At 40.6% G+C, this 14,705-nt stretch overlaps 1 protein-coding gene across 1 annotated transcript in view; it reads right to left on the bottom strand.

The window, feature by feature from the left end:
* Positions 1-14,705, bottom strand: part of SLCO5A1 (solute carrier organic anion transporter family member 5A1) — a 78,307-nt gene that overhangs the window by 40,474 nt on the left and 23,128 nt on the right. Inside the window, 1 exon segment of the mRNA XM_032995118.2 lies at positions 4,267-4,399. Within this exon segment, the coding sequence (XP_032851009.2) occupies positions 4,267-4,399 (133 nt within the window).

The raw sequence follows: 14,705 nt of genomic DNA, 5'->3' as shown, positions 1-14,705 counted from the left end.
CAGTTTATAGAACCATTTTTACAGTTTTTGTACATCCTTTCCACTTAAAAAAGGAAGCTACAGCAGGAAGCTACTAATCATATATTTGTTCCAACTTTAAATATTTAAGAGTACTGAGTAGACAGGATTACTTGCACAAGAAACAAAAACATCTGGCCTCATATTTGTAATGCAAAGGTATTGCAAATTGAATTTTTAAATTAAGACAAATTCATATGCATGTATAGAAGTTTGTGTGATAAATGGTTACACAAAGGCAAACACCAAACAAAAAGCCATATGTAACCTCATTTTTGTTAGAAAGATTATGTGAGAAGCTTTTGTGAGGCAAATCTAAGTGACTGAAAGTTTTGACTAGTTTTAATATTATGTAAACAGAAAATCCTCTATTCATTCATTTTAGCTGATAACATACCTGGATTAGAAACCAGACTTTTAGGAGGATTAGTCAGCACTATCAAACAGGGAATAAATTGGTAGGCTGTATAAAAATGTAGTAACATCCCTTTCAGGATCTCAAAGGCAGAAGCTGAAAAGGCACTGATCAAAGAAATGATCTGTGGTAATAATAGACAGAAATCTGAAACCACCCACTCAGTGGGAAACAGCAAAGAAGACAAGGACTGTGATATAGCACGAGATGAAATTCAAATCCAAAGGGACCATTATGGCAGCATACTGAGTGCCGGAGATGTCACAAATGCAGCACTGGATGCAATTATCTGCAACGTCTACACTTTACATCTTCCTGGAGAAATATCAAAGAACTGGAAAACAGACAAAAGATGGTATCAAAAATAATAAAGACACCTACAATGGGAAATGAGAGGTCGGAACAGGATCTGTATTAATTAAAAAGCCCTTGATTTTCTGCCTTCTAAAGTCAAGGAAAATATGCAAGAGAATACCTTAAAGGCATATCCACAAACCAGAGGACCTCAAATAAAAGCAATTAAAGCTAAGGAAGGACCAGACGGTGCTGGAGGAATTTCTTTAAACTTCCTATGTGGAATGTCAGTGAAAGACTATATGGGAAGGTCCAAGTATTAAACAGATTCATAACTAGGCAAACACTCAGAAAAATGTCAGCAAAAGAAAATTTTATTCAAAGCACCTGACAGACCGCCAAGGGCTACTCCACAACTAATGAGATCCCTATATAGCACATTAACATTTCTCAAAGACAACAACATGATGGATGATTTCTAACAGATATCCCTACAGTTACCACATTTGAATAAAAAGCAGTTTTAATCATTTGATGGGCTCGCATAGACAGTGGGCCTGTAATTTAGCCCAGAGCACCTACAGAAAGCTCAGGTGTGCAAAACCCAGGAGACAAACCCAAGTTCTGTGAAACTCAAGGAAGAATCAGATCAGAAATAACCCCAAGAAACAACCACTTACTTTGTTTATCAGGTTTCACAAGAGGCAAACCAAGTTACCCATCCTGCATCTATGCAATATACCTCTTAGAAAATAACAGCTTAAGTAAAAAAATAGGCTTTAGTGCAATTTTTGTTGCCATGTATCATAGTTGTTGTACTCACTATTTTGTCTGTAATCACTACCTCCTTTAATAATGGAATTTGTTCACAGGGTCCCTGCGAAAAGTTGAATTAGAAACCTTACAGCTATAATAAAGGAAAGATGGGAATCAAAGACACTAATTCACTTCAAAGGAGACAAGGCTGAGAAAACTCATATATGATTGCCCATTAACTTATCTCAACTGCACCCTACTTTTAAAAAGCATGTCAGCTGAAGTAAGTGCTAGGCTACTCTTATATTTCACATTGTTAGATTATATAAATAAAAATAAACTTGGCTATGCAGCACTTCCCTGCAAGGAGAAAATGTCACGGTCCCAGAAAATAGATTTCATTGGAATGAAAGTCTACACTTCCAGAGCTCTCTGCAACTGGGCAGTCAGTGAGCAGCAAGGGACAAAGGACCAATCCTCAGACCACGAGTCTTCATTTTAATGGATAGAAAAAGCTTCAGAAAGAGAAAAGAGAATGAGCCACAAATGCTATGAACACCACCAAACTTTTCTGAGAGGTCACACAGACTGGGAATCAAATTACCAGAGACCAGATAGCAGGGTATTTTTCTCTCTAGAAATTAAAGAGAGAAAAGATCGAGAGCCAAAAATTAAAGAGTAGTACAAGGACCTAGAACACCCTTCAGGGAAAGCCTCTACAGATTTAATCAACATGATGGAAAAAGGAAACTTTGAATGCCTTTTACTTCTCTTTTTTGGCTAGAATACGACTCGCCTCATGAGATCCTATGACAGCTGATTTCTTGACCTTGGCTTCAATCATATTTGCATCACCTCTGCTGGCATCCCTGTGCAAAGTGGAAATCACCAAGACACTCGTTCAGGTGACATTAAACCTTGGAGAGACATAAAATCTATTTACCAATTTGACATAAGATCTTCTGAATGCACAAAGTAGGCTCTTTTCCCTGTCTTACTTGCAAGGTCTGTACAGTAGATGTTCTTAAAGTCTCCCCGCAGAAATGGTTGAAAGAGGTGACTTATCACCACTTTTGCCATGGTGCCCAGTGCTTACAGCATTCCCCTGGCAGCAGACATCAATCCTTGCCGCTCACTCTTTTGAGGGAGGGTAGTTAAACTTGCAATTCATGAGCAAGGACAGCCATTTTTTTGCCGGATCTCTCTCACACATTTGGCTATGGCAACATTTCACGTATATTCAAGCTGGCTTTAAAGGTAGTGGCCATCCGTCTGCTGTGGCACAGTGCCTGGTGCAAACAGCCCAAGAAGTGGCAAACAGATATGTCCATGCTGCTTTAGTTATTTTATCTTCACCAGAGCTATTTAAGTCAAAACTCACACAGGTATGCCCACATGATAAGGCAGTTTTATCAGTGATTGCATTATAGATAAAGTCAAAAGCTTATCCCACGTTCGCACAGCCCCACTGATTTCAATTAACAAATATGTTTATGGGCCTGTTCACCATTTCTGTTAAAAACTACTGATCAGATGATGATTACCAGTTCTGACATGTCCTTAAAAACACATGAAACCTAAGAGTTTTATGAATAATGTATAATATTTTGCTTTGATTTCAAATCTTTTATTCAAGGATAGTCAAAGCAATTTTTTGACGCTACAGCACATTCACAGAACAAATCTTTTCTGTGGGAGAAGTCAGTATATATGTGAGAGCACAGAGTCGTTAAGTTCAAGGTCACAGGTTAACTGAGCACTCAGGTTTCCCTATCTCTCACTGAAAATTCAGCTAGACAGTCCTGTACAGCAGTGCTCTTGGACTAAGTAAGATAAATAAAGCACAACTAAATCTTCAAAACTTTAAAGAACACTCCAAAGAGAGAATTTTTCACATCAAACTGTCAGGAGAGATCACTGCAGGATAAATAAAAACAGATACAGTCTGACTGTGATGGCACAATGACAAACACTAAAACTGTACACAAGAACTGACATTACACCCTACACCTACAAAATAGAGATCTCCCGGGATGACGAACTTAAGCCTTTTCTAGGTTTGAATGACAACTTCAAGGCAGATTTATGAATTATCTGAGAAAAGCCAGTTAAAGCCTCCTCAAGATCTGCTTCCTCAAAAAGGTGTTTTCCAAGGAAACCACATATCAAAGGCTGCCCAAAGACATCAGCTAACAATTATGGCTGTTACATCTCAGCACTGCTGGAAGCCTACTACTTACTAGAAAGTAAAGTGACGATTTACATCATCTGCTGCCCAAACACAAGCCATCACCCTGAGAAACAAGACTGGAAAGGCCACGTTCTTACCCCATTCTATCCCCTTCTCCTAGACCAGGGTAAATGAAGCCCATCATTTCTCCTCTGGGCAGCACGGCTCAGCCTTCCACACTTTGGAAAACCAAAGGGAATAATCCACCTTCCACCAGAAAGGAAGGGCTTGGCCGTGGGCAGCAGCGATCCTTGATGGCCTCCTGCAACACGGCTGTTCTGTCATGCCACCTCTGTGCTGAGTGGCCAGTCAGTGCCCACAGCGGTCCTGAAGCAGCCAAAACCAAGAGGTTTTCCATGCAATGTGCCCACGCGCTTCTGTGGAAGCATTCCCTCTCTGTCAGAGGCCAGTGTGTAGTAATCGACAGAAACCTCCTCTGCCTAGGCCTCCTTCTACAAGCTTAAATTAGCCCTCAAAGGATATGATTGCCCAACTTGTCTCAATTCCCTACCGGCAATTCAGAGAGCCGTTTTGAAAAATAGATGACCCTTACCAGTTTCCAATGAATCGGGGATCACTCTGGTCAATATAAACAGTTGTCCTAGGATCAACATAGAAACCAATAAGAAGTCCTCCCAGTAAGTATCCAGCTGCAGGACCAAGTGCTCCCATTACGTACATGATGGCTGAGGAAATAAAAGATCAGAGTCGTACATCAATAAAATAATGTTTCATTACTTATTTACACATCAAATCCAAAAGTAAAAGATGCCTCTTAAAGCAGGGAGTTTCATACCCCAAAACCTTCAGAGCCCTTTTTTGCAGCTTTCAAAGGCAGAAAACTCTACATAAGTAACATACTGATAAAAAAACCACTGCTTTCTGTAAATTTTCAGTCAAATCATGGATGCAAGTATATACTACTTAGCTATTTTGGATGAAAGCCATACTTGACTTTGACAATATTTTTTATATTTGGCAACACTTCATTTGAATCAAAGTAAAATTTAATACATAGAAAAAAGTATAATTAATGGTAAGCAAACAGAAAAGCAAAGGATAAAAATTGTGTAAGACACCAACGAACAAAGTGCAGCATTCCAGTTACCATCAGACTAATACTGGATTTAAAAGAACCATCAAAGTTGAGAAATAAAATATTCCTATTCTAGAGATTGACAGAAGTATGTTTTCATCTGTGTAGCCATGGACTTGCCGCTGTTTTATATGCTGATACCAACAGACCACATATACTGTATTTCCTGCAATACTCCTGCCTTGTTCAGAACATTTGATCTTTCACATTTAAAATTTTAATGCTATTTTGAAAGTGTTTAAAATTAAAATAAAACTCATGTGTGACTACACAGACACACATTTAACGCCATCATCGCTGTCTGAACACGGGATGACAGAGAAATCCTTATCACTTGGAATAACAGAGTAGGAGATACCAACTGAAGGCTCCTATCTGCTGTGTTTGCTACAAGATACTCTTTAGAGTACAGTCTCCAGTGCTGGTCCTTCAGCCATCTACACCAGGGCACAGATGAGAAAACATCGTAGCTCCCCTTTAGCTCGTGTGCCAGTGCTGTCAGGAGCTAGGGAGAGACAGATGCAAGGAAAGACTACATCTCAGCGTGGGGCCAAGACACAATGGGACCTGGGACCCAGGAAACCTTTCTGCACGCCCCCGTAGAGGTATGGTTGTGAGACACTGGCAGGAGCAGACAGAACTCAGTCCTTACTGACGAGAACCGAGTTCTGAGATTTAGGAATCCTGGTCTCATTTCCAGGGTCTGATAGGTTGATAATTTAAAGGTTGTCATATGTCTTGCCCTTAAATCTTGCCAATTCCAATCCTTTCATCTTCTCCGTCTGCAATATCAAATCAATTTTTGAACTAAACCAAGATCAGTTATCACAACCTTATATGACCTTGACCATAGCCATTTTCCAAAGATTCTTCTCTTACTCCCCTGCTCCATCACTTTCCTTCCTTGCAGTACTCATCCCTTCTAAGATGCTTCTGACCTGCTTCCCATACTGTCTACCTGTAAGCACAAAAGGCAGGAGCGGTGGTAAGGGATGGTCTCTGCTGTCCACTCACATTTCTGGTACCACCAAAACCCAAACTCCAGCAGCACAGCTTGCTGCAGACCCACTATGTAGCACATGAAAAAACAACTGATTATCTAGTTCTCTGAAAGCATCATCTTCACTGCAAAATCTCTATCTCCACATGGTTTCTGTGGAGCAGTCACTCTCCATGGCAGTATGCAGACTCCATCCTTTTTGGTCCCATTCTCAGTGATATACGCTGTGTCCTAGACCGCAGCAGCTGAGGAGTCATAACTGAGTTGTTAGAGCTTGAGTTTCTGCGTTACCAGTTATAGTAAATTATATCTCACAGACAAAATAAACAAAAATAAATCACTAAATCTGCCTGATTAAACCCAAAGAACTTGTATATTTTTGTCTTATATTTTGAAATAAGAGAAAAAAGAAAGAGAACATTCTCATGAGTAAAAAGGGGCTGCTAACTGAGAGCTATATTGTAGGGAAAAAAAAAAAAATCACAGAAGCTACCACAAAAATTAAACTGCCTATAGTAAAAAATGCTTACAGACTACAAATTGATTAAACAGATTTATCACTTTTAAGTTACTCTTTCTTAAACACATTATCAGTTTTTATAAAACTGTAATTTCAAATAATTAGATTTTGCTGAAATGCTTTTTGCATAATGGTTTCCAGAACCATGTTCACTATTTAAATTTATTCCAGCCATGTTCCCTTCTGGACTGATTGTAAACAATTCTCTGTATGCCTAAAATGCTCCACCAGACATTGTAACACTGCTCCTTAGCAGTAAGTGGTTAGATAAACCCCACAGTAACTGTTATTTGCAAAACCCACATCATGAGGAGGGAAACAAAAACCAAACTCCATCCACTATAATAAATTTTGTTCAACAAAACTTTGTTTGCTTGAAAAATTGATTCATGCAACTACAGCAAACACAGGTCTCTCAAAAGTTTACAGAGGAAGCACAAAGGGAGTAAAAGAGTGACCTAATCCATTCATTTCAGTGTTCAGTTTTTCTCCATCAGTAGAAATACTGTACAGTAAAGCTAAAAATAACAGTGTACACTGTGATACATTAGAGGAGGGAATGTTGTCAACCATTTCAGAAGTATTTTAAAGTTACTGTATGCTGTTCAGGCTTCAGTATTTTTTTTTAATATAACTTACAGGCAACGTGTAACTTTCTGGATCTTTCAGAAAACAGAAATCCCCCATGTGCCTGGACAAGGGCAAGAGGAAACTTGTGAGCACACAAGTTCCACGATGGTCATTTTAAGACACTTTGCAGTATCTTCCCCAGCACCTAGTAATGGCCACTATCAGAAACTGGACACCAAGTGCAATAAACTGATTTGGACTTCTAAATAGAACTAAGATAGAGCATGGCAAGTAAAAGATTTTGGTATTTCAAAATGAGGTACTTGAAAAAAAAATCTGGCCCAAACCTCCAAACATTGCTCTGGAAATGATCGGAGAGCCATCTCCAAGACTCACCCTGGCAGACCGCTCCAGGGTCCTGGACCACTGAAATTCTGGTCACAGCCCTTACAGCTATGCACCCCACTGCCCAGGAATAAAGAGGTTCCTGATTCCCAGCAGGCCACCAAGAGCACTGGATGACATGAAAAGGAAACTAAACCAGAAACAGATTCAATCGGGACATCATCAAAACTGAACCCACTTCACAAATAAAAAATTCTATGGAGAACTGCTCCATAATTTTTTCCACTCAGGTCACCAGAAGGTCTCCAGCTTCTGGATGAAAAAAGTTCTGAAACATGTAGATAACGTAGGAGAACCTTCCTTTCAGCCTCCTACCTGGCATTTCAGCTAGCTCTTCTTGGTCCTCCCTCTTAGGGCCATGATCTGGGGTCCTGATCTAGGGAGTTGCACCGATTCAACAGTTGAGAAGTTTCAACAACAGAATTAACAAACATTTTATCAGGGGACATGCTAGAGTACTGTGATGTAGAGGCGGGCCACATGGTATCCAGATGATTTTTTAAATTGCACTTAAAGAAATTCAGGATTTGTCTTTTAACCTCCTAGTCATAACCTTGACTGGTGCTTAGATTTGCAAGCTGCCTTCAAATTTCTTAAGTCATAAAAAACTATGCTATAAAATAACAGTAGTATCTTCTTTCCCAGGATGAAATAGAGATGATGTACATTCTACATGTTATAGCTCTACTCCAAACAATAAATCATCTTCAAAAGATAAAATGAGGAAACTGATGTTAATACAGACATATGGGCTGCAAAACTCATCTGATTCTCTTCTGACTGGTTTCCACTGAAATTAAAAATTGTACCTCTCAGAGTTACTGTATTAGCCATGCATGTTCAATGCTGGCAAGTCACTGAGAACACTTTTCTGGAAACGTGGGTCTCTCTAGGAAAGAGCATCTGCAGGTCACCCACCCCTCACTGAATTAGAGCCATCTGAGAACTACTCATGACATTCAACACAACCAGCTAAGACTGGACCTTGCAAAAGTTTTTCCCCAGAAGCCTGTCATGGCAGGCTTCAAACCAAAGCACAGGTGAGTCTAGTAAAATTACATGGTATTTTAACAAGACAATGTCAAAGACCAAAGACCTTGCAGATTCTTTAAAGTTTCCCTTTTCTCTGAAGACATGTGTTGTGGGGAAGAGTTTGCACTAGCAACCATACCTCTGCCTCAGTGCACCTTCTCTTCAGTGACAAAGGACAGCCTTTCCCAGCTCTCCCAAACCTGGTCTTTCAGAACATAGTTCTACCTCTGACATAGACTGTACATAAGTAAAAATACCCTGGTTCAGACACACTTAAGTGCCATTTACCCCCCCACGCTATCCAGCCATGCTTATTTTAATTCCTTTGAAGTTCTGCACCTGAGGAGCTTCTCTGCCTGCCTGAGTATGCCCTCAGCATGGCCTGTGATCTCAGGCATAACACCACACTAGCAAGGCTGACTAGTTTCAAAACTGCAGCTGGGCATGGCTAGTCAGGCTTAGCCACAAACATCCACCACAGCGGAGATGCTGGATGGGAGAGAGAAAGGGAGTCAAAGCAACAGTAACTGAATTACACATGGAATTTACCTACCAAAGCAAAATAAGATTAAGCAATGTCATTCTCCACTGGGACATGTTGCAATGAATGCTGTCATTCTGACAACATTTGACAAAATTATAATATTGTCTATTGCTTCTATTCACAGGAGATTCTTCAATAGAAGAAAGCTTTACGTATACCCTACTGCAGCAAAGTCTCTATGACTACAGTAAAATGGACTGAATTCTCTAGGGGTCCAAAAATCCCTGTGCTCACATCACATGCATGAAATAACTTTGTTGCCAAAGATTTTATTTTTTGTAAACTACCCACACTAAAGATATATACTGAGACAGAGGTCATAAAAATACTTCGAATGTCCTTTTCTTCCTCTAGTCACACCAAGTGACAACTTCAATACGCTTTGCATAGGGGAATATATAACATATGTCCCCTGTGGCATCCTCAAATGCATACAGTGTTAACCCTCTAACTGTGCCTTGTTGTATTAGTAATGCTAGTACCAATTAAAGTTGCAAGCCTCATATTGTGCCTAATTGAACAGAAAGTACACAACATTAGTGAGCTACAACAGGCTGTCCGGCTTCTGGGTTCTAAAAAATACACTTTGGTTTAAAAAGTAAAAACAAAGACATATATTGCTCAGTCCCTCTCATCTCCTCTGTGTGCACACACATGTCACCACACAGAATTTATCACTGGATGAGGAGGAACATTTCTGAAAGACCCCATTGTTCAAATCTTGGCAGCATATCACCATAGTACAACTGTTCACTTCATACATGTGTAAGGCAAGCAGAATTTGACCTTTATTCTATTTTCAACGAAAGTTTAGAATCTGCAAAATCCTGCAAAAGCTACAGTATGCATTCTGGAGGTTTTACATCTATCTATATATATAGATATATATGCATGTTTTTTTCCCGTCAGAACAGTATGGCCGTTTTAGTAGATTTTGCAGGATACTTTTTAGTTATGTAGAAGCATAATCCTTTTTTATCTGTAGATTTCAAATTTTTACTCCAAAAACTTAACTGTCATTAACATGAAGGTACTGCTTGGGAAACAGATACAAAAGATAAAATGAATCCCGCCACAGTCATGGAGTAGAGCAGGAAGTCCAGAAGTATAATTTATTTCATCAAAGCAATAACTCAAGTGTCCTACCTGCTGAACAACACTCATCTTGAAAGAACAGCACAAGGGAGAATAAAAACAACAAAAAAGAAAAACATCCATGTGAATTTGCAAGCTATGGTACCATAGCATCCCCTCTAGCCTTACTGCCAGCACATTTCCTCGGCAAGCTGAGCTATGCTGTCACTGGAGAATAAGTAGTGGGTTATTTCTCTCAGATACAGAGCAGGTTTTAATTTCTGCACAGAACAAAGCTGAAAGGCAGAGGTTACAATGAGGAACGTGTCTCTGCTCTCCCCTGTTCCCCTTAGGTCCCAGCACCATGATGGGGTAGCAAGGGACACGAAGCATAAAGCAGCTTCTAAAAACACATTGCTCCGATTCATCAAGGCGTATTTACTTCACCCTGTCTAAATTCACCCACACAGAAGCTACCCAAAACAACATAAGGTTTAACCACTCTTTTAAGCCTGAAGACACACAACTGAGAGGAGTTGTGAGCAGAAGCCAGGCAGACTTCTCAAAAGCTTTTATGTCAGGAAATCAGTTCACTTCCTTCTTTTCTTTATGAACACAGAGCCAAGCCTATCTATACATGCATTGGGATTTTTTCTTTAATGTGGTGATTCGCTCAGGAAAAAACAATGCTTTGAGCATTACTGAAGTTCAGATAACAATATACAGATCAAATCTTTAAATCATTTCCTTTCAAAATATATTAGCATTACCATGACTTTAATAGTCTCTCAAATCAAAACAATAAATAGAGCAACAAAACTACTCCGGTAGCCTCCCTTGATCTTTGTATAGAATATATTTGTCACTATTCTCATAGCCAGATTCTACAGGTCTAAGAGTCAAATTTACAGAGGAGCATAACCAAAGCAAAATTTTACATGCCTACGATGCAAACTAAAACACAGGCCAGCTTACCACTCCATTAAAAAATGCTGAAGGTTAAATTAAATACAAGTATGTCCAGTGACTTGCCAATGCCAGATGAAAAGCATTACATTTTCACTTTTCTCTTACAGATTTATTACTAAGATACCATTTGTATCAAAACAGGTATCACTCCCTGGCTTAAACAGCTAAGCTGCTTTATGCTTTGTATTCTCCATTTCTGGTCATATTCTAAAATATTACAGTCATTTTCACAGGATCCAATTCTAACATCACCAAAAAAAAAAACAGGAAAACAAGCCCAAACAAAACAAGGTAAATAGGCTGCCTATCCCAAAAAGCGTACCTCTCGTACACTGTCACTGCAATGCTGCTCCAAGTCACCTGCTATGCTGTGGAGCCACAGTGCCTACAAAGCATCTCATCTTAAATCAAAATTTCACAGACTCAGCACTTGTCTTTCGGTTACACTACCAACAGATGTGTCCATCCAATGCAAAACCTGGAAACATTGAAAATATCAAAGAGGAAAGGCTTGCATTTTGTTGTGGTTTAGGCCTGGTTGGCAGCCAACCGCAATGCAGCACCTCTCTCTCCCTTCCCCTCCGGCAATGAGAAGGGACAGAGAGCCAGGCTTGGGGTTCGAGATAGGACTGGGATGGGGGAAAATTTCCCCTTTATGATCACAAGCAAGAGGCAGCCTCATTAGGGGAAGAAAAAAAAGAACATACATTTATTACAGACACTAACAACACGTAACGGAGTAGGACAGTGAGAAGCATTGCCACATCTTGAGAACACCTTCCCCCCACCCCTCCCTTCTTCCCGGGCTCAGCTCTGCTCCCGATATCTCTACCTCCTCCCCCAGTGGCGCAGGGGCAGGGAATGGGGGGTGCAGTCAGTGCTGCCACTTCCTTCATCTTCCGTAAGGGGAGTGTCCGAAACTTGTTCCCCCTGCTCCATCGTGGTCCCCCTCTCACAGCAGACAGTCCTCCACAAACTTTCTCCGACATGAGTCCCTCCCACGGGCCGCAGTGTTCCCCACACTCCTCCATCATGGGTCACTAACTTTCTCCGACTGGATTCCCCCCCACGGCTGCAGCCCTTCCCGAGCTGCTCCGGCGTGGGACTCCCCCGCATGCTGCAATCCTCCCAGCGCTGAATTACAGCAGCGGGGCTATCTTTTCCCATGAGACCCCGGCCTTCTTCGGGCACAGAACCTTGATCAGCTGAGCAGGAGCAACAGGCCATAAATCAATGTCTGCTCCACCGTAGATCTTCATGGGTGGCAGGGGGGGGCCGCCCTGCCATCTCCCCACAGGATACAGGGGGGTCTCTGCTCCGGCACACCTCCCCCCTCCTTTCTTCCTCCGTTCCTCCACTGACCTTGGGGTTCACGCAGATGCAGCAACTCCTCCTCACCAGTCCCACTGCCCGTCACCACGTCCCTTCTTAAATACGTTATCGCAGAGGCGCAGCCGATTGGCTCAATTTCCCAAACAGAAGTGGAGCTGACGTGGAGCTGGGGGAGCTTCAAGAAGCTTCTCACAGGGGGCCGCCCCGATAGCCCCCTCCCCTGCCACCAAAAAACTCCACCACTCACTCAACCCAGGACACATTTGTAGCATGTTATTTCAGCCTTTGAGATACTCGGTTTAAGAAAAAATTGCCCGAATCAAAACTACTCCAGTGCTTAAAATGGAGTCTTTATTTCTTTATTCCTAAAACCTGAGAACTGTGCAAGTTGAAACCCAAAGGGCTACTGGAAACTGTACCATTCTTTAGAGACAATTGTCTTGTTTGGAAACAAATATTACTTGGAGTTTTTTTCTTCAAAACCTGTGCTTTGTCTCTTTATATTCGCCTATAAATAAACATTTGCTGATAACATTACCAAGCATGACTTGTGGTTAGTAACTATGAAAAAGACGCATCTGCTGTAAGAGCTTAGTGAAAGCATCTGCAATTTCCAAGTGCAGTTTCTGTATCAGTGTGGTTAACTGAATTTAGACACCATGCATGAGGAAATTCTTAGATTGGATAATTAAGCAAATCAGGCTTTATCAGCTTTATCAGTTCTTAAACCAGTTCTAAGGCAAGAACCCTCTGGTGATGATATTCCAAAAGCACATACAGCTATCTCTGACTTTAAGCATATGGAAAGTCCCCACTGACGTGAGTGGTTTGCGTGACCAAACATAAGCTCGTCTATACTTGCAAGATCAGAACCTAAACTGAAAACAAAGATGGTCTGACATTCTTTCCATGGACTAAGAGATGCTGGTCCCCTAAACAGATGTTTTTTTTTAAAAAAACTGAAGTGTCAGCAATTACTTAAATGCAAGAATAAAAGAGCAATCAAAACTGTCTTTCTTAAGCCTCCAAGGTGTTTTTCCACATGTAAGGAATTTTGATTTGGAAATGTGCTGTCACTGAAATTTAGCTGTCAGACAGATGCACACTCTACTTGTGCTGAACACAGTGAGAATGTCTAAAGATGCACCAAAAGGCAAAACTTCGCTCTCGGCTGTTATTTTCTGGAAATCAGTTCTCAAGAAAGCTCCACATCTCACCTTCAGGTTTTTCAAGCTTCTGTTAGTATGCTGCATTATGAACATAAGACAACTTCACATATCTCAAGGTCACTAGCTGTGAGTTCCCAAACCCTTATTTTTCAGAAAAGCATGCTTCTTAAAGATGTTTTCTTTTGTGAATACCTTTAACTAAGGAAACTAAGCAGAGACATTGATCATTTCTGTAAATAGCTACTGAGTGACTCCTCAGTCCCTTCTGAATTCTTGATCTGCCAGCATCCCGAAGTTACCTTCAGAGAAACACCATAAAAGTAATGTTCATTTCCATACAGAAAATGATCTACTGTATCTAACCACAAACCTAAATCCCAAGCAAACTACTACTCCAAATCATTTCAAAAGCTTTTAACATCACAAATCCAAGAAATAACTAGTTAGATAATTTCACTGTCTTATTTCCCATTCATTCAACCACTGAAAACTTAATCCACAGTAGTGAATTTATCACGCGCATTATTAGGATTAGTAGTGGGGCTACTCTCATATGGCAGGAAGGATTTGGCACTTCTGTTACTCAGTGATGCTCCTAATAAGAGGACATTGAAGCTCTTGGCTGCCTTTAAGAGATACTGGAGCAGCCTCTTGACTCATAGTCATTCTTTCCGTTAAGTCATGTCAAATGGGAATACCTCATCTCTGCCTTTTAATTGCTTGGCTTTGTTGGTTTGGGTTTTTTTATGCTTTGGCAGTTGAGGCTACACATACACATTTAATTTTCATTAGGGACTATGCCCAGGCACATGCTTTCGGACTCTGTTGATCTCAACTTCTTAAAACTAATTTTCCTTTCTTTAGTTTTACTTCTAACTAAACCAGAGTGAGACTGGGTTGTTCATTTGCATCTCATCCCCTTTTCTTTAGGTTATCATAACTGAAAAATATTAAGCTGTGAAAGCTGAAGTTTGGCCTGCAAGCAGACTTCACCAGGTAGATCACGAATAAGCAAATAAGAGACTGAAGTATTTTTAAATCCTGTGAATTTAAAATTTCAGTGAGAAGGTCCAGGTCCATAGCTACAGGATCAGCCCAGAGGAGTGTTTCAGAATATCTGTATCTGCCCTAGTTTTATATCACGTTCAGGCAGTCTAACAGTGTAAGCAGACAGGAATATATCATTCAGGTCCTCTCATTTCTTTGAGCTGTGAGAATGCACCCACTCTGGGAGGAAAAGCAGGGAAGAGCCTGGTGAGATTTATCAGGCACAGAACCAGA

Source organism: Tyto alba, unplaced genomic scaffold, assembly GCF_018691265.1.
Source record: "Tyto alba isolate M040663 unplaced genomic scaffold, T.alba_DEE_v4.0 Super-Scaffold_9, whole genome shotgun sequence".
Classification (NCBI taxonomy): domain Eukaryota; kingdom Metazoa; phylum Chordata; class Aves; order Strigiformes; family Tytonidae; genus Tyto; species Tyto alba.
The sequence above is the reverse complement of the archived record's forward strand: the minus strand, read 5'-3'. Positions and strand labels throughout refer to the sequence as shown.